Below are 19840 nucleotides of genomic sequence, written 5' to 3' on the forward strand. Positions count from 1 at the left end.
CAAACAACCGCCAGAAAGTGGCAGCTGGAGGCCAGTGAATGGCAATCACTGGATCTGATTTGGCTTCAGAGACTCTAGGTCCGGATCCTTGATCTAGAGAATTAGTTATTGTATAAAAATGAAGATTCCTCTAGATTATAAACTCATGACAAGTTGCTCATGTCTATAAATGTATCATCTGTAGGTGGCCAGACACCCAGAATTATGCTAGACAATCTGGACAGAGGTTTGTCCTCTATCTACATGCATTTTTAGGCAGATTCAATTTTTTCCTGTCTCTTTGGTCTGCTCTGCTTCTGTCTCCTGTCCAGTGGGGCTGTCATATCTGGATTGCAAAAATCTAAACCATCACCAGAGAGCAACAAAGAATGTTTTCTCTATCTCTTCGCTGCTATCTAGTGCTGATCTTGATTTTTGCAGCCTAAATGTTACCACAGCCCTACTTTCCTGATGTTTCATGGAATGCGGCTTGAAGTTAGTAATGGACATAAGTGCAGGACTGACTTGGCTGGCCTCCAGGGAGCCTGCATAGTGATGAGGGAAAAGGCCTGGCTGGGAAGGAGGTGGGCCTGGTGGACAGCTGAGCCTGGAGGTGAAGCCTTTCTTCTTCCTCTTGGGGATTGCCAGTGCACACCTTAGGTTTAGTTTTGGGATAGCTGATGCTGCCATGACTTCCTAGTCAAAAAAGCCAAAATCCCAAATGTGACTATATGGTTGGGGAGGAAAAAAAACCAGAAAAAAGTGGTGTATTTGAAAGAGAGAGAAGTGATTGTGTATGTGTGTGAGGGAAGCGTCTATATAGGCTTAGAAGGGCACATCCAACATTACATTACACTTTATTGTTATAGTTCTTTTTAACTGTGCATTTAGTTGTTTGAAAAAAATAATTCCTAATTACAGTCCTTCTTTCTTAAGTAATTTTAATGTTCCCCTCCCCCAGTCAATTGTCTCCCTATTTTTCTGCATTTATGTTGTAGTGATTTACCACATCCATATTGCCCAGCATATTTATAGGAAGCAAATTTTAGCAGCTAATGTTGATATTTGTTAGGGTCAAAGAAGGACTCCCCACTGGAGTTCCTTGTGCTTTGTGGTGAACCACATTTCTCAGCTGGATTGAATTATCTTCCTGTGGGTTTTACCAGATTGCACAAAATGGTTTGCATTTTATAACAAATTACTCTGAGATTGAGACACCCTCATATTGCTCTAAAATGTGTTTATAATTCTTTCTACTAGTGGAAAAAAAAAAGATTGTGGTATAACTTAATGGGCCACTGAGATGAAAGCTGAGGTAGACTATTTATATCTTGCACTGCAGCTTCTTTTGTAGACACTGGGGATTTTGATATTTGCACTCTTTTGTATATAAAGATCTGTTTCCTCCAACAAATGAATGAATGGACCTACTTACACAAGGAATACCATCATATATGCAATATTCTTCTCTCTAGTGAATGTTTTTAAACATTTTCTAAAGCATATTAAAGGATTTACAACCTCATCCACGGATTCTCTCCAGTTCTCAGGTCACTTTACAAAATATGATTTTTTTATACCTAGGAAGTCTGTATATTATCCCAAGTCCCTCTCTATCTCTTCCTTACACACACACACACACACACACACACACACACACACAGAGCTCTTTTCTTCAAGTGCTTGTGGTGAGGATTCTAAACCGGGCATGGCTTCCCCCAGAGTGGTCATGCTCTGAGTTATGCAGATACACTTTTCAGGGGGGAAGGCCTCTCTTCAGAGGCCTCCTTTCAGTTCTCATGTGTGGGGATAAAATCTCAAGAGAGTGTCAGATTGTGAAAAGTTGGTCAGTATATGAAATTGATGTCCAGGTATTTAGAGTAACAACAAAATAGTGAAGGAGGTATTGCATTTCAGCATTGTCAACTTCTGTGCCCTACGTTAAAGTATCACTCCCAATGGAAAACAGGTGGAAAATGACAGATGACAAAAACACACATACCTTCCTGCACTCATGCCTTAGCTAGTAAGCTTCTCAGTTCACCAAACTATTTAATCAAAATAATGACAAATTATATGTAGAAACCAAAAACTAAAACAATATGCTTTCCTGTGAGTACTTTCAATGGTGTTTTCCATGGATTTTCCATCTATTTTTCCCCACTGTTTACTGAACCTTCTTTTCAGATTCAAGCTATAGAAACACAGTATTTTTTACGGACATGTACACTTCCCATTGCCTTGTTCACCTGCTTCAGGTGTCCTTGATGCTGCTGATAGATTTCTGTTTGGGGCACCATGTTTACCCTTGCTCCATTGTTGTCCCCAGAATTGGTTAATCATCTGCAATTTTGTACCTGCTTCCTTTGAAGTACTGTAACCCCGCTGGCTTTTAAACAGAGATGCCTGAAGTCCTTTTGAAACCAATAGGATGAGTTCATTGTGTGACCTCAAGTACAACAAACTGGTCTAGACTGGTACTGGGAAAGGTGGGGAAAAGGTAACATATACATGTACTCCATAAAAACAAGAAGGAAAAGACACTTCTCCTGGAGGAAACAAGAATGTAGTAGGATTCTAATATATGCAAAGAAGACATATGCCAGAAAGAGAATTATTTGAGGTTTCTGGGAAGCTCCTGACAGCTGAGTTATCCCTGCAGGGAAATCGGAAGTGGCTAATTTTTAGTCATCAGGATCAGAGTCTGTGCGGGCTATAAAATACAGAGCAGCAGTTAAGAGGCCCAGAATAGCTATAAATTTAACAGGGAAAAATAATATCTTCTCTTGAGAAGTAAGCAGTGTGTCAAAAGGTTGAGGTAGAAAGTCTGTTGCTCTCTATCTGTTATAAGATAAGATATTGCACTAGAAATGGTGGTAAAACTTGTTTATTCTGCTCATGTGCCAGAGGGTTTCCTGAAAAGAGGCCCACGTTTCCTAGCAGTTTTTCTGCTGAAACCACTGGAAATAAGCAGCAGCTTTGGAGATTCCCTGATATGAGATACGTTGCTCTCACACAAACAGGGTCAGATATGTATAGTTCTGAATGGGCAACTAAGTTAACCGATGACAACTGTAACGGTACATCCAGGCAGGAAGTAAAGAACAGTGTCTTTCAGTGACTAGCTGAGGCAGATATTTATAGTGTTCAGTCCTTCTTGGAGTAAGCCTCAGTGGAAATTTAAATGGAACCTCCACATGAAGAGAAATCTAGACTGGTAAAACGGGCCGTATCATTTGGTGAATGCTTCCCTACGTTTGTTTTTTAAACCTGAATATGTAGAAAGCTAGCAGAACAGGGGGACGGTTGAGCTAGGAGTTTTCCTGCTGATGCAGAACTTTTCTGCCTGAAGGGAGTTTTCATACCGAAGAGCCTTTTAACAGGCTGAATTTCATTCTACAACTTCGTTGTGCTAGGTTTTGCAACCCTTCATCTAAGCGCATAGGCTTCTGTTGCATGCCTGCAAAATGCAAGGAAGGTTCCCAACTATATCAAGACAAAACAGGAAACCAGCCCATGTGGCACAGTAAATAAAACTGGACAGGCTTGCGGGTCTGGTCCCACATGACCATGAACTTGGCTAAATAGCCTTGGCCAAGTTTCTCAGTTTGTTAGCTTACAGAGTTATTGTGACCATAAAAGGGAGAGGGCAGCAGCTGAGAGAATGATATATGTCTCCTAAACGCCTTAGTGGAAGGGGTCTGACAAATATATTTGGTTACAAATTGTTAAACTTGTCCAATCAGTGACCTTCTGTGGTTTTATTAATATTGCTGATCACAGTCCAGAGCTTTCCAGTGGTGCTCTTCTCAGGGACCCTCACCTGGAACTGAATGTAATGACCTCCTTACTTGTCTAGGGTATCCAGGGTGTCACCTGAACTGGGTTTAGGCCCTGAATTTTATTATGCTTGCTCTTTTGGAATAACGTCTCTGCTTTCTCAGTCTGCTATATAGTTGCCTGTTCAGGATCTGTTTTATTTTTCTGCGAGTTGCCCTCAGAATTCTGGCTAAGTCAGTGTTGTCCAAACTTGGCCACTTTAAGATGAGTGGACTTCAACTCCCAGAATTCCCCAGCCAGCATGCTGGCTGGGGAATTCTGGGAGTTGAAGTCCACTCATCTTAAAGTGGCCAAGTTTGGACAACACTGGGCTAAGTGAAGGGAGATGCAGAAAGGTGTTAAGTACAACAATAAATGGAACAATGTTGCTGCTGGGACTTACTATCCTTTCTGGTAGCACAGATAGGCTCCTTAATAATATTATAGTCATATGATGGGGCTCTTAAGTAGCTTAGGCTACAGGGCATTCAGGAAGAAGGCCTACTTAATGCTTGGGAAGTAGACCCAGTCGAATGCAAGCAAATTATTTCTTTTTCCTAGTAATTACATTTATAATTTCATTGCAAAATGTTCCATGTGCAAATTCCTTGGAAAATGCTCCATTTCTTGACAAGGTGTTTTTATGTTGTGAATGTTTGATGTGATAATGGTAACTCCAGTCTGAAAGCTAGTTGCATTGCTGTCCTTAACCACCATCAGCAATTGTGCTTCAAAGCATATAGAAAACACTGACTGGGGGTGTGGGGGAAGCTCCTGCATTTATCCTAATAATTGTAGGATAATTATTATAATTAACAATTGTAAGTATTATTATTACTATTACAATAATCATTGTAATAATTACAAAATTCTGTAACATGTACTTCAGGGAGGGAAGAGCAAGTGGCAGATGGGGAAGAAAAATGTAAGATCAGTCTCCATTCTCTTAAGCTGGGGATACACAAATTTGAGGGCCTCAGTTGACCTTTTGGGTGGTTTACTGGGGGGATACATCCCCAAAAGTAAGTAAGGTGAACCCAACAATGTGGATGAACCAGGAAAAAACAAAACTTGATTTACTTAATTTTAATTAAATTAGTATGAAATGTTTTAATTATAATTAATATGATTATTTTAATGTATATAGTAATTTTCTTTCCATCACATTAAAAATTGCAGTTTGTTGGTAACGTCTGGTGGGCCCGAGGAGCCACAATCAAGACTGTTAGAAACAGCATGAGGTTCTGGCATCGGTAGTTCCTCTGTGTTTAAGACTAAGGAAACATCTGATGAATCATTACAATACTTGGTTTTGGCACACAAAGGATACATCATATATCCAAACATGTCCTCCCCCTCCCCCTTTCTTCTGCACATTCATAATGAAATTTTATCCATTCAGAAACATCTAGATAACAGTGTGGTTGGGAGAAATTGTATGCACATTAGCATCCAACTCTAATTTTAGATTCAGCTTTTGATTTATTTTTAGTTATGACAGATGCCCAACTAATAGTGTGATTCCACATCTAATTAACTTCCATATGACCTGCTTAACCAATGTGAGTTATTTCTAAGTTAGCAAGTATTATTTAAAGGTTATACATCTTTAGATGCTTGGAAAAAGCAGAAACCACTTTTGGCCCCTGATCTTTTGCATCTTATCCCATTCCTTGATCATCCATTTTTTTAAGCACTAAGTTAAATTAGTTCAATATAAATAATATGAAGATAAAGGATTGTATAGAATTAGAGATGTAATTATTGATGGAAAACACTGTTATTGTGCTGAATATATTTTGCAAAACAATTTGTTACAAATTCTGATTTAGATTCAAATGAATCAAGTTCAATAATTTTTTCATAAACTAATTAAATGTTATCAGTTAGTGACTGTAAGCAGCATCTTATGAATGGGGTATACCTGCTTCATTAATAAGCAAGCAAATATTGTCAATATTATACAAAGCTGTTGCTGTATATTAAATACAGTACAACCACTTTCCTTTAAAGTCTTTAAAAATCATCTGGAAGAATGACTTGCTATTTCAACTTGATGAATCTCTTTGGGGCAGAGAATTTCTTTTCACTCTATTTCGGCAAGTATTGACCATGAAGATAGGTGGCACTCTATTGCACTAAAATTACATTATATAAATTGTAATATTTATGGATTGCATTGGCAGATTTGAAAGCAAATTGATTCAGATTACCATCTTTGATGGCAATGCCTTATTAGTTCTTTTGTTGAAAACGTTGAAGAAATTGGGAAAATCATTCAGCAATCTTTCAGATGAACCCTGCTGTTAGTTTATTGTCTATGTTTCCTAGGGCATGTAAATTGATTGAACATAAGAAATCAATTCCTGCTATTAGATGCCAGGTTTCTTATTGCAAAGCACTGGAGCAATCTATATCCTTCACTGGAGGAGGAGTATTTACAGGTGTGAGTATTTGCTGTGGCTGAACAATTAATACAACAGCAAAAATACAAGATAAATTTATTAAAATCACCATTTATTAGTTATTTCAACCATATTTTCCTAGTAGTTTTCCTCTGTCTTCTATAGAAATGTTAGTCTGGATAGAAATACGAAATAAGGATGTTGAAAATGTTTGCATTTCTCTATAAATACAGGCTCACATATTGTACCTGTAAGTTGGGGCAGGGAGGTAGTCAAAGTCATCATCTATTGATAAGAGAAAATGCTATTGAAAACAAAGGAATATGCAAGAAGTGCAAATGTCTATGAACATCCCTGCTGAAAAGCAAAGTGTTTAAAAATTAATCAACCTTTGAGAGAAGTTGCTTGCCTGGTTAATTTTAACCCTTTTTGTAATGTTCAGATTTCTCTCTCTCTCTCTCTCTCTCTCTCTCTCTCTGCTTTGTTCACTGTACCCCTTTTCCTCACCTCACCATTAAGTTATTCTCTTCTTCTCCCAGTGCAGATAACCATCTGTTTTATTTGTACATAACAAGTGTGTCATATATATTCATTTATTGGAGAGAGGGAAATCTCCAGGACTGGTTTCAACTAAAGTTCCCAACCCTAGGGTGACAAACTGGGGAAGCTGGACATAGATTTTTGTCTGTGTTACACACAAACACACCCACCCACCAATAAATAAATGTCTACTCTTTCTTTTAGGAATAATTATCTTAAATTCAATTGTCATTCAGCAAATAAATAGATATGTACATCCAAGTATTTGTTTTTCTTCATTTGCTTTTGTTTGGGGTTATTTTTTTCTTTTCAACAATGGATTATTTAGTTCTTCTCTCATGTTGTTTCTTTAATAAAAAAAGAAAAAAGCAAGGATTCATGCTTCGTTCTTCAGCCAAAAAAAAAAAAAGGCAACCAGAGCAGCTCACAAAGACCAGTATTAAGGAAATCCCTGCTTTCAGGTATATAATATTTGTCTGAATGTTGTGCAGTTACTGAACTTTGCAATGCATATTTAAGACCAGAACAAAGTTGATACAACTTCTTTTGTACTGAAGCACCAATATATATATTATTAATTTTTAATGGGCACCCAAGACACAGTCCAGCAAAAGTTGAAAGTAATGTGTTACAACTACCTTAAAATCCCTATTGAATTTTGATTTAACTTATGCTGGATCGTGTCAGCAATCCTGAGTTAATTGGATCAATAGACTGGTTTCTAGTTTATTTTCTCTGTGCAAACACAACAGGATGCTTAGATGCAACCTGCACCCTTCTATTCATGCCCACCATAGCTCGTCTTGATTCATTCCTTATGGGCTCCTTACCCTGCAATTGTAAATTGCTCTGAAAGTGTACACACTATTGTCTTTTGTTTCTGCCTCTGGTGGTACTTACAGGGTAGACATCTAGGGCTTCACTAGCAGAATGATTGGGAGCTTCCCGGATTCAGAAAAATTAGTTGATCGTATAAAATGTTCTTCTCCCCTTAATTTTAGTTGGAAGTCTAAAATTCCCCTGCTGCCCCACCAAGCTTCTCCTCCTCAGTCTACAATCTGAGAGTGGTATTATATAACATTTTGCCAAAAATTATTGGTTTTGTATGAATTGCTCTATGTATGAAAGGAAGGTAGAATAATATAATACTTTAGTCACTTTTCAGATAGATAATACACATCAAAACAGAATCAGCAAGTATTTATATAGACTACCAGATATGGATGCAAAAATTCAGAAACCACTAGATGGCAGTAAGGCAATACAGAAAACGCCAACTCCTTGCTGCCATCCAGTGGTCCTCAAATGTTTGCAACCCAGACTGGGTACAGTATCTACCTTTTAGGTACAAATTCTCCCTCTGTGGAGTCCTTGGGGTTCTCTGAGCTTGGTTGTTTTCTTGCAGACATTTCGTTACCTGGCTAGGTAACATCTTCAGTGCTAGAAGGGAGTGGGCTTTGTTCTCTGTTTATATATTGTGGCATGCCCTGCCAGTGTTGATGGGCATGTGGGCTTTGTTTTATTTTTTCCCTCCGGTAGTTCCTTGATTAGGGTATTGTTTACTGCTTGATTGTCCTGTATGTCTGGTGGTAATTTTGGTGTTAATCTCTGCTTATCTGGGTGATGATTGCTGGTGAGGAGATGTTCTGGTCTTTTGTTTTCCTTTCTATTGTCTCTTTTGAATAGTGTGTAGATGTTGTTTATCTCTATGCGCCTGTTGATGGCTGCCTTGTCTGGATACCAAGCTTCCAAGAATTCCCTCGCATTCATGTCTATTAATTCTCCCTTTGCCTCTTCCCCTTTACCCAAAAAGAACATGACCTATACACTTCATTCTCACTTTCTCTCTCCAGATTTCCATTGTCTGGAATATGAAAAAAAGGGTCTATGATGCTCTTTGGAAAAGGAAACCCAGCCAAAAAGCCTGAAGTATCTGCTACTGCCTCTGCCACCTCTGCAGCTCCATTCTTATTGCTGTTCTTTTCTACAAGGACACAGGTCTGTTCCTTCCACTTGCTGTTGTTACCTTATCCTCATTGAGGCCATTTGACAGTGGATTACTGGAGAACATTTTCTGGCCTCTCAGTGGCCAAATAAGAAGAAGCTTAAATCTTCATCCTATTGCTTCCATTTGGTGGCATCCTGGGCCAGAGAGTAATGGTTCAATATTATTCCTAATCCTTCCTCATGTTTAGCTGCCTGAACTCTACTTCTCTTTAAAGTTTGCATGATTCCACTTCTTAATTTATTTTTTTTCTCTTAAGCTTTTGGACCTTTGCTATGTCGCTTTTCCTGCTCTTGTGTAATGTTCGAAATGATATGATGTTTGACTTGATGATAATTATGTTTTTTTAAGAAGTGATACAGTAATCTGTTGGCCTTCTAAGAGCTTTAAAGGAAGCTATTATCATTGCAATAAAGATCTGATTTCAGAAGAGTTTTAATGTACTTATTTTCCAGTATTGATTAAATATATAGCAATTGAAAAAAGTTTCTGCTGTCCAATATCCAAAAGTCTGAATATTGATTTCCCCAATCTCATCATACATCCAGATTTAGGCTGCACTCCTTCGCCCTTCTTGGAGATGTCCCAATAAAGCTCAGTGTGATGCAATTCTTAGTATCTCCCTAATGTGGGTGGGCTCACTACTAGGAAATATAACAATTGACATTAACACTGAACCATCTTTTCAACAATAAAAAGCTTCACCCAACCTTTCTGGAAACGTTCTCATAGGGAAGGCCTCTTCACAGAGCTTTATGTAGGAGTGAATTCAATGAAATTGGACTCATAGAATTCAAAAGTTGTATTTTTATTGATGGCCCTAAAGACATCCTTCGTGGCCTGTAACAATGATTACAGCTACCTCTGATTGTTCTGAAGCCTCCTTTCACAAATAGGGACTTCAGCTGGGGGCTGGATCTGTGGAAGACTGGGCGCTGATACCCCAAAGCCATGACTGTGTGATTGGAGGGAAAGAGAGCTCGCCCCCCTCCTGCTAGCGCTGGCCTTGTGGCTCCTCTGTTGCGGCTGGATTCGCAATTTATTATTATTATTATTATTATTTATTTATTTATTTATTTATTCTGGCTGCTGTTTTGAGATCGACACGCCCCCGGATTCTTCATCCCTCCGGATTAACCTTCCCGCTCCGTTGTGAACCTGAAGGGCAGAAATTGAGATCGCTGAGCTGGGCCGCCTTTTCTCTTTTCGCTGGCCCTCTGGCTGTTCGGCGGCCCCGGGAACCTCCCTGCTGCTCTCACAGGCCGGAAGAAGCTCCTGGGTTTGCTCTGGTCCCTGCCGTCCGATGTAAACGGCCGCCGTCTTTTGGGAAGGGAAGGGAAGGGAAGGGAAGGGATACCAAGTTGTTCCTGGGCGATTACAGTCACGGACACGTTATAACAAGTAATGTGCCTAATGATGCTGACTCTACTGGGGCGCATCTACGCTGCACGAGCAGCGCATGTGGGCAACCTAATCCTTCCGCAAGCGGGCCGCTGCGGGCCGGTGATTAAAAGCTTTGGTCAAACATCAAGGCGGCGAACGAATCGATCTGCTCCTTTCCCCTTCCCACGCCCGCCTGCCTTTCCATATGATCGATCCGATTAAGCAGTTACAAGTCGAAGACCCTCCGATGCCTTCTCCCCTCGCGGCACCGTAACGTGTGAGGTGGAGGGCTGCCCAGAGGCCCGGCGAGGGGCTTCGCTTCTTCCTGGGAATCCGTATGGAGCCGTGGGAGAGGCCTCGGCCCTTTAATCCCTTCAAAGGCACCGACGCGATTCAAGCCTTTACAACTCTTTGGAAGCCTTTGCGGGGCCGGGGGTTGTTTGGATAGGAAAGCCAGATAAAGATATCTCTCCCCCGCCCTCCCCCTCCCCCTCCCCCCCTTTCTCTTTCTCGGTCGGACGGCCGCTTAAAAAGGTTTCAGTGGCAACACGAAAACAATTGAGCGCGGCCACTGCGGGGCGGCTCAGGTTACCTGGGGAAAGTAACAGAAATGTCATCTGGCGGCGGGGAGGAGCAAAGGCCTGCCTCCCGCCTGTGCCCGCCTCCGCCTCTTCCTCTTTCCCGAGATGCCCTCACGGTGCAAGGCTCCTCTTCGGCACGTGTCTCAACTTCAGCTCCATCCCCAAAGAAGCGACGGCTCGTTCGCTCGGCCGGGCGCAGAGAGCTTCTCCCCTCCCTTGGCGCAGTCGCTCCGGAAAGCGGTGCGCTCTGCGGCGAAAGCAGCCCGAGGTCGCCCCCGCCGTTAGCCTGGCCGCTGTTTTCGAGGAAGCGCGCCCGTGAAGAAGCACCACACCGACTGGAATCGGGACAGCCCAGCAGCGGCTCTCGGGTGGCTCCGGAGGCGTCTGTAGAAAAAGAGAAGCGCTTAAGGGCTGGAACGGAGCAGCCTTTTATTTGGCAATAAAGAGAACGGAACTCCGCTTCTGAAGCAAACAATCGAGAAGCTAGCTAGACCATCCGAAGAGGGCGATGGAAATGGTTTTCAGGCGGGCGGGGGGGGGGGGTTGCAGCCCAACTCGCCATCCGAGGGGCTCGGAGGAACCGCTGGTCTCACCGCAGCAGCCTCTTTGAGCGTCACCCACTTTACTTAGGAGGACGCCTTTGAATACGTTTCCTTGCGGAGTAAGGAGCAGTTCTTGAATCGCATTTCCAATACTGGGCAGCTTTCTTGCTCTGTAAAATCAGAGAACTTTTTATCGCCAGAAAACGTTGGACATCACTATCTAAAAGTAGGGATCACCTTCAAAGCATTAACTAAATAAAATTGCGCCACATTTTTATAAAAGCCAGAAAAACAATGGAACCGAGATCAAATATGCCTTTGCTTTTGTTATTTACAGGGACATGTCGCCTATATTCTCTGGTTAAAGAAAAACACATAGCCACTCAATGCAAACTTTTACAGTCGGATTGGGTGTCCTTATGCGCTCCGGTGAACTTTTGGCGAGTTTATTTTTAAAAATAGAACTAGAGTTACTGGGTGCCATCCAAACAGACGGTCTGGAGGCACATATCCGTGAGAGATAGCAAAAGACGTATTGTCTGTTTAAGACTCCGAGACAAATTTTTAATCGCGATATACGTATTTCTTAAGGAGAAGTGGGAAAGCAAGAAGAAAGGCAAGTGGTTTGGGCAAGATACAATGTCTTGAACGTCGAGTGCGAGTCTCCAGGCGGTGAGAGTCCCTTTGATCAAGAAAATCCAATTATTTGTGTATATACATTTCCCACATAGTGATTACTTCATTAATTGTCCCGCCTTTATCTCCTCCCTTCCCATCCCCCCTAATAATCAGTTCTTTTATCCAGACCAACAAACACACCATAGGAGCTTTGTGGATTCAAAGGATTTGCTTTCGCTTCTGAAAGAGCCGCTATTCTTTGATGATTGGGCAGCGGCAAACTTCAAAGCCATAAATCTTCCTCCTGACTGGCTGGCGGCCCAGCAAAGTCCTTATCAAATTCTTGGAGGTGATCCTGGTGCAGTCAGACAGTCCGCGGAGATCGCGCTGAGGCTGGGCTGGCTGGCTGGCCGAGACTGGTGGGATCGGCGAGGGGGAGAAGAAATAAGGAGCGGAGGGCAAGGAAACCGAGCAGCTTTTCAGCTGCCTCTTGGCGACTTCATGCCGCGGCAGTGGCCCCCTGGCCTCTTCTCCCTCCGGTCGCAATAGCCATGGCCGCGGTGGCCGTCCTCCGGAGCGACTCGCTGCAGGCGTTTCTTCAGGTTAGTCGCTAGTTGAAGGTGGAGGGTGGAGTACCGGGAGCGCCCCCCCCCCCGCGACATGATTGGTATGTTCGGGCGACAGGATTGGCGGGAGGCCATAAAGCGGGAAGGTGGAGAGCTGGTGGGAGTTTGGGGAAGGGGCGAGCGCGCTAGGACCATCTGAAAAGTTACGGGATTGATTGCGCGTGCAAATCCCCTGATCTCTGAGCCTTAAAAAATTCCACTTTTGAGGGAAAAAGTCTTCCACGTCTGCTCTTGCTGAGAGATTCCCCACAACCTAGGGCACGCAACTGCATCTAAACCCCGCCCTCCCCTTCCAAAGCTATTGTCCTGAACTGAACGGTTTAAGTCGTCGGAAGTACTCCAGAATGATTGGCAGGCGGAGAGGAGGTAGCTGGGCGTGAGGGTCGCTTGCAGCGGGGTGCGCTGGGAGGCTTCCAAGTTGGCACCGAGCTGAAGTGGGCGGGATGGGATCGAGGCGTGTCAGGGGCCGTGCGCTGCTGACTCCGGGCATCCCCGCTTCGGTTCATTGTCTTCTGAGAAACGCCCCGCCCAGGTGCCCGGCTCAGCAACTGGTACTTAGCGCCTGGCAGTAAACTTTTTGAGATGCTGCCTGGTATCCAGCAGCGGGTGCTTGCTGCAAGGTGGCGAGGAGGAAGCCCGAAGCCAGGGTGAAGGAACAGAGACTAACTGCCTCTCTTTCCCCACATCTTGCCGCAGGATCGTACCCCCAGCGCCTCTCCCGACTTGGCCAAGCACTCACCTCTGGCTCTCCTGGCCGCCACCTGTAGCCGAATCGGGCAGCCGAGCGCGTCGGTCGCTCCCTCGGATTTCCTGCAGGTCTCCTACGACCCAAGCTTGGGCTCCCCGTCCAGGATCTTTCACCCGTGGAGCAGCGACATGCCGGCCCACTCCCCGGGCGGACTGCCTCCCCCGCCGCCTAGCCTCGGGCTCGCTCCGCAGCCGGCTTTCGCGGGCGGCCACGAGCTGCCGCTGACGCCCCCCGCAGATCCATCGTACCCCTACGAGTTCTCGCCGGTCAAGATGCTTCCGGCTTCAATGGGCGCCCTCTCCTCCAGTTGCCCCCCGCCGGCCTACGTGCCCTACGCCGCCCAGGCGGCCCTCCCGCCCGGCTACTCGAACCTGCTGCCCCCGCCGCCCGCGCCCCAGTCCTGCCGGCAGCTTTCGCCGGCGCCCGAGGACATCCCTTGGTGGAGCATCCAGCAGGCGGCGCCGGGCCCGGGCACCTGCGCACACCGCTTCGCGGCCGCGGGTGGCCTGCAGCGCGGGCTGGTGTTGGCGCCCTCGGAGCTGGCGCAGTACCAGTCGCAGCTGGCCGCCCTGCTGCACCCCAAAGCGCCCCTGGCGGCCACGGCCAGGAGGTGCCGCCGCTGCCGCTGCCCCAATTGCCAGGTGGCCGCGGGCAACGGGCCCGAGGCCACCGCCGAGCCCGGGAAAAAGAAGCAGCACGTGTGCCACATCCCCGGCTGCGGGAAGGTCTACGGCAAGACGTCGCACCTCAAGGCGCACCTGCGCTGGCACACGGGCGACCGGCCCTTCGTGTGCAACTGGCTCTTCTGCGGCAAGAGCTTCACACGCTCCGACGAGCTCCAGCGGCACCTACGGACTCACACCGGCGAGAAGCGCTTCGGCTGCGCCGAGTGCGGCAAGCGCTTCATGCGCAGCGACCACCTCGCCAAGCACGTCAAGACGCACCAGAACAAGAGGCTCAAGGCCGGCCTCGGCCTCGGCCTCGCGGGGGGCGACGGGCGCGCTTGCGCAATCAAGCGAGAGGAGCCGCGCGACTTGTGACCTGTTGCGATGCTTCGCTGGGCCGAGGCGCTCGTGCGCGACTCTGACTCCTCGTCCGCCCTCTTTCAGGTCTCGGAGTGGGCCGCTTCTCTTTCCGGGGAAAATTCCGCTTCAGCCCGAATCAGCCCTGGACGTTTCGGGAACAACCAGGAGAGCTCCTTATTGGGAGGCCGTTTAAAGGGGAGCCACGACACACACACACACACCCGGAAGATCTCCGAAGTCTGGCACCTTTGAGGCTTGCATTAGACAGATCTCCTTTGAGAAGCAATTGGAGGGTCCTTGGTCAGGAGACTCAAGGGACTGGTGGTTTTGCCTGGATTCGGACCCAGCCCTCTGGAACTAAAAGCTTTGCCGTGACCCATAGACATCCTTTGTGTGATCTGAAGTGGAGCCATGAAACCCACTCTGCAGAGCAAGATTTGGAACTGTTCTGTGGATCTGAGATTAGCCTTCTGTGAAGAGGTTTTTCCCCCTTTGGATTCCCCCCCTTTTTTTTAACTCCAGATTAAAGATATCCTAGGGTTTCATCTTCTGTCGAACTCCCCCAAAGGATTATGGCTTCAATGCCAGGTGCTTGCAGCCAGAAGATTGCAGCCCACCTTCCATCACATTTGGAAACATCTGGCCATAATGGGCTACAATACTTTTTTAAATAAAAACAGCATCATTGGGCTGGTTATAGAGTGTCTGGGTATAATTTTTCGACCTGTGTTTAGGGGGAGAGATCAGCCTTTTGTATAGAGTTTATTTAATACCTTTGAATAAAATAATCCCCCCCCCCCACTATGCTACTTGACTCCCTTATGGGGACTGTACCATGAGATATTTCAAGTGACCTACAGTGCATCAGCCGTGTTAAAGTAAATGCATCAACACTCGGGTCATATTGGGAAGATCCCACTGAGTTGGTTTCACCTGATTGTTTATTTCTTCTGAAACTTTTTGACAATATACCACTAACCCATTTTAAGTATTTGTTTCACCTCAACAAATTCCCCATTTAGATGGAGAGCACGTTAGTATGAAGTCCAACCTGCAGCTCATATTATTAAAGCTCAGCGTTGTAAAGATCACCTAAATTTTCCTTGTGAAATATATTGTAGTGGTGTAAAATGTGTGACGTTTTTATTGCTTCATCTATTATTTTTTAAAACATTTGCTGATCAGAGTTGTAACATTCAAACGTTGCAAGGAAACAACAAGGCATATACTGTTTGCAGCTCAGCTGAAAACTGCAGAGTGCATAATACAGAACAAGCCTACCAGGAGCTTGATCCAAAAAGGGAATCAGAAATCAACTGCTGTATAATTATATTGAAGAAATTTATGTTTAGTGATGTTAAAATCCGCAAGGCTTATTTCCATGTAATAAGAGCCACAAGCCAAAGTTAAAGTACCTTTTTGTTTAACCTCCATTCACTTCATTGGGCTTAAAACTGCTTAACTTGCAAGATCATGCTTGATGTTGAAAACGCAGCGTGCAGTATGGCTTGTTCAGAAGAAACATTATATGGCAGTATAATGCTATAGGGATATGCTTTGTCAGATTCTTATGTCATTTTTGTTCAGTCTTTTGCACTGCTAAAATTGTTTCACATTTTAATTGTTTCCTCATCTTTAAAAGAGAAAAATGGAAGAGAAAATAGAGTTAGAAATTTCTTTTTAATTTCCAGATGTCAGAACAGGGCTGCAATTCTGTACTGTATGCACACTTACTTGGGATTGAGATGTACTAAATACTCCAGACATGCATAGAAAATATCCAACTCTTTCTGAGGCCATAGATTTTATTTCTATATTATCAACATTTATCAAAGCAGTGGTATCCCATAAGTGCTCATCTTCTAAAGCCTGCGGAATTTCCAGAGCTCAACCTTGTAAATTTGTAATATAAATATATTACAAAAAGAAAAGTCCATATTCTTTGAAAAATAATTTGTCAACTACATCTTAAAATAAAGATTTTGCTACAAACCAACGTGCATTCTCATTTAAAGTACAAAAAAAAACAGTTGGAACTTTCTGAACAAAATTAAAGTTTGTGTTCTCAATTTTATACTCTGTGCTGTACATTTGAAAATAATTGTGGATATCAGCTTCAAAGGGAACTGCTGTAGGACTATAGTGCTAGTAGAAATATCCATCTGAAATAGAATGGTTTAGTTGCATTTGCAATTTAAACATGAAGCCAGATTTGTATTCAAAGTACTGCATTGATCAAACTATTTAAAAGGGAAAACTGTATCAAAACTCGTCTGTGAAGTTGCGCTATTACCAACTGTACAGTATAGATGATCCATGGCGCATGGATACACAGTTTAGGTACTGAAGGGAGTAACATCACTAAAACCTATTCTGTACAGCCTGCAGAAAACATGTAATTAGTTTTAATGAGAATTTGGAAGTGCAGCCTGTTTCAAGATTGATTATTTGAATTTAGGATTATTTTCCAATATTGCCTTCTAATAAACTACTTTTAACTTTAATACAAATGCTTTTTAATCTATGAGCCAAATTTCTTTCAATTCTTAAATCTCTCTCCTGAGATGAATTTGAACTATTAGAGACTGAGAGTGAAATTATGGTGCAAAAGAACTTATTTTCAAGCAGATGCGCTTTAAATGCAGAATTAATTGAATTAGAAATGTGTAGGGTAAATTGTAGCCTAAATATTAATTCATTTAGTCTTGTTCCAGTACTGGCAAATTATATCATTTTGGTAGTAGCACTATGTATTAGTAAATTGTGTATGATCGTTGCAGTTTTACCAGAGTGTCCTGCAATCCAATTTTATAAATGTTTACTCACAAGTAAATTCTGTTACTGTATTTTCAATGGTGCTTATTCTTAGTTTGCATAGGATTGCAGCCCTAAAGAGATAACATAGTAGCTGCTGTTTTTTAAATATTTCTGTTTTTTTATTAGCAATTTGTATTACAATAACTGTTATCCTTTTCAGTCTAATAAGCAGGTAGGTTTGAATTTTCATGTGTTTTTACATGAAGAATATTATTTTTGAAATATATAAAGCGTATAATCCTTTTTTTAATATATTCTAGATAGGATAGTTGTTTAGGTTCATCTTTTATGAGAGAGGTCTCCATTGTTTAAATAGGCATCCTATGTTTCCCTAAACTGATGTCTTCCATCAGTGCTAGCTAGCATGGTGATGCCACTTGATAATAATTTCTGGAGAAAACTATGTTGTGAACAGCAATATTAGAGAATAAGTCTCTCTGAACATAGGGTTTACTTCTGAGAAGCCACTGGACTGCACTATAAATTGCATATCCTATGTAACTGAGTAACATATGTTACATGTATGAGACATAAATCAATTAAAATCAACTGTATCTATGTCATACTGATTAGAAGGGAAAAGCTTAAAACAAACACTTCAGTTTCATATTTAAATGAATGAATGAAACTGTCTGGATAGGTTGTTTAAATTACATAGTAGAACACTGATGTAATATATAAATTCCTCAACTTTCACACAGTGTCTTTGCTCATACTGAGAAAGTCAATCTGGACCAATTTTGTAATCCTTTTAAAAGTAACAATGGAGGTGAATATGTGTAGCTCAGGGTTGAACTGTGGAGTCCTTGGGATTCTCTGAGCTTGGTTCTTGCAAACGTTTCATTACCCGGCTAGGTAACATCTTCAGTGCAGAAGGACTCCACCTTTTAAGAGTAAGTTGGATCTGGGTTAATTCATAATGTATTTTGTAATAGCATTCTCTACCAGCTTGCTTTCATACTTCAACTAATGAAATATTTTAGATTATTTATTTATTTGATAAATTGATTATAAATCATGTATTTATTTATTGTACATATATGCCTCTTCAACTTACAATGCCAGGTGGCTCATAGTAAAACAAAAACATACAAAGCATAGCCCCTTAAAACATGTTCAAATAAATAAAACACGTCATGTTGCCTTTGAACTAAATATAGTAATATATCACCAGTAGGTTGCATCAATTATATCATGCCTTGTCCCCAAAATCTTGTTGGAAAAGGTCTTAACTGCTTTTCAAAATGATAACACCAAAGCGCTCATCCTAATCTCCCAATTTCATTTGGGTCTCCTTCACATGTCATGATATGTTTATAATGGATCCAGAGTCCAGAATTTGGTTACTCATTCTCCAAAGCTGTAGATCTAAATCCACCTACACTTAACGGTGACTAAGACTCATCAAATTTGAGGCATTAAGTGGGTCACAATTAATATAAAAGACATGTCAATGGGGCAAATTATAAAGAAGCTAAATCTGGTCTGTAGTGTCCATACCAATCTTCCCTCTCTCTGCTAATGGGCAACAGCTTTTCCTAGCTCGGTGTCCTCCAACTGGATCTGGGTGACAGCTCGTAGAATTCCCAATCAACATGGCCAATCCTTGGGAATTCTGGAAGCCATGGTTCCAAAACATCTGGAGGCCACTAGGTTATAGAAATGTGCTGTACACTATGGAAGCACTGATATAGCAGCATATTTTAGTTCTAGAATTAGTAACCATTTCAGAGATGACATGTGAAGAAGCCCTTACATTGTCAGGGTTTAATTACATTCCTGGGATATTCCTATTTTTGCCAAACACACATAACTGGACATAATAGTTATGAATACTTGCATTTCAGTAACAGTATTGGTCTGCAGAAATATAGCTAGGATCTAGCCATCCATTGATTTTTACTAAGACTGAACATGTCTCAATTGTTAAGATAAAAGTAGTGACATGTATATTTGCTGCTGCTTTTGATTCATTGATGCCCAACTCATGGCAGTCTTACTTCAAACTGATCCAACAAAATTAAATGTACATACAATTTGGGGTACTGCTGATTTCAGAGGAACAGTTGCAATACGTCTTGCCCAATCCAATGAATCCCTACTCAGAAGTAAGGCCTCTTATTTCTTTAGGGAAGTCAGGCCTACAATGAGGCTTCTTCCCTTCTAAATGTACAGAAGAGAGGGTATTTGTGTGAGAAAGAGGCAGCCCCTGCATATTCAATCTTTGATAGGTCTTTGAACATTGTTTTATCATTTCTGTTATATGGAAAGACAGCACTTGGAAGCTAAGTCATATTCTGAAAAGACTGACAGATGTTACTTATGGAGTGGTATTAATGTGTTTATATGTTCTTCCTCTTGAGGGTTTAGTTGTGACTTGTCTGTCATTTCTTTTGTCAGAGTACTGTTTCCATTCCTCTCTTGAAATGTTCTGTTTTGCACATTTTGTATTTTTACAGTCAACCTAGCATATTTTACTGGACTTGGTGAATTGCTGCAAGCAGGTGATTGCTTTCAGATTAGCTCAGTGATGGAAATCTTGGCTTAAAATATATCTTTGCATAAGATAGATCTCATATGTTATATTTCCTATATTTGGTTGCATTGTTAGTAATACTGTATCTATGGATAGATGCATGTATTCTGAACTGTAAACCTGCCTGTGAGTGAGCAAATTCATATGTCAGATGCAAACATCTCTGCCTAAATTAAATTAGTCTATGATGTTAATGCAGGAGCTGTTAGATATTAT

At 42.5% G+C, this 19840-nt stretch overlaps 1 protein-coding gene across 1 annotated transcript; it reads left to right on the forward strand.

The window, feature by feature from the left end:
* Positions 1-12072: 12072 nt before the first annotated feature.
* SP5 (Sp5 transcription factor) lies at positions 12073-16772 on the forward strand. The gene is made up of 2 exons (XM_088146722.1): positions 12073-12474; positions 13195-16772. Exons 1-2 carry the CDS (start codon positions 12424-12426, stop codon positions 14284-14286), a joined length of 1143 nt encoding a protein of 380 aa, XP_088002848.1. The 5' UTR covers positions 12073-12423; the 3' UTR covers positions 14287-16772.
* Positions 16773-19840: the final 3068 nt, after the last annotated feature.

Source organism: Python bivittatus, unplaced genomic scaffold (assembly GCF_059951505.1).
Source record: "Python bivittatus isolate LINGU-HERP-01145 unplaced genomic scaffold, Pbiv_v1 ctg000480_np1212, whole genome shotgun sequence".
NCBI lineage: Eukaryota > Metazoa > Chordata > Lepidosauria > Squamata > Pythonidae > Python > Python bivittatus.

Bases quoted from the DNA above. Each gene is read 5' to 3' on its own strand.
- SP5 (XM_088146722.1), top strand. From the start codon at position 12,424: ATGGCCGCGGTGGCCGTCCTCCGGAGCGACTCGCTGCAGGCGTTTCTT. The intron at 12,475-13,194 runs GTTAGTCGCTAG...ATCTTGCCGCAG, and splicing joins CGCTGCAGGCGTTTCTTCAG to GATCGTACCCCCAGCGCCTC.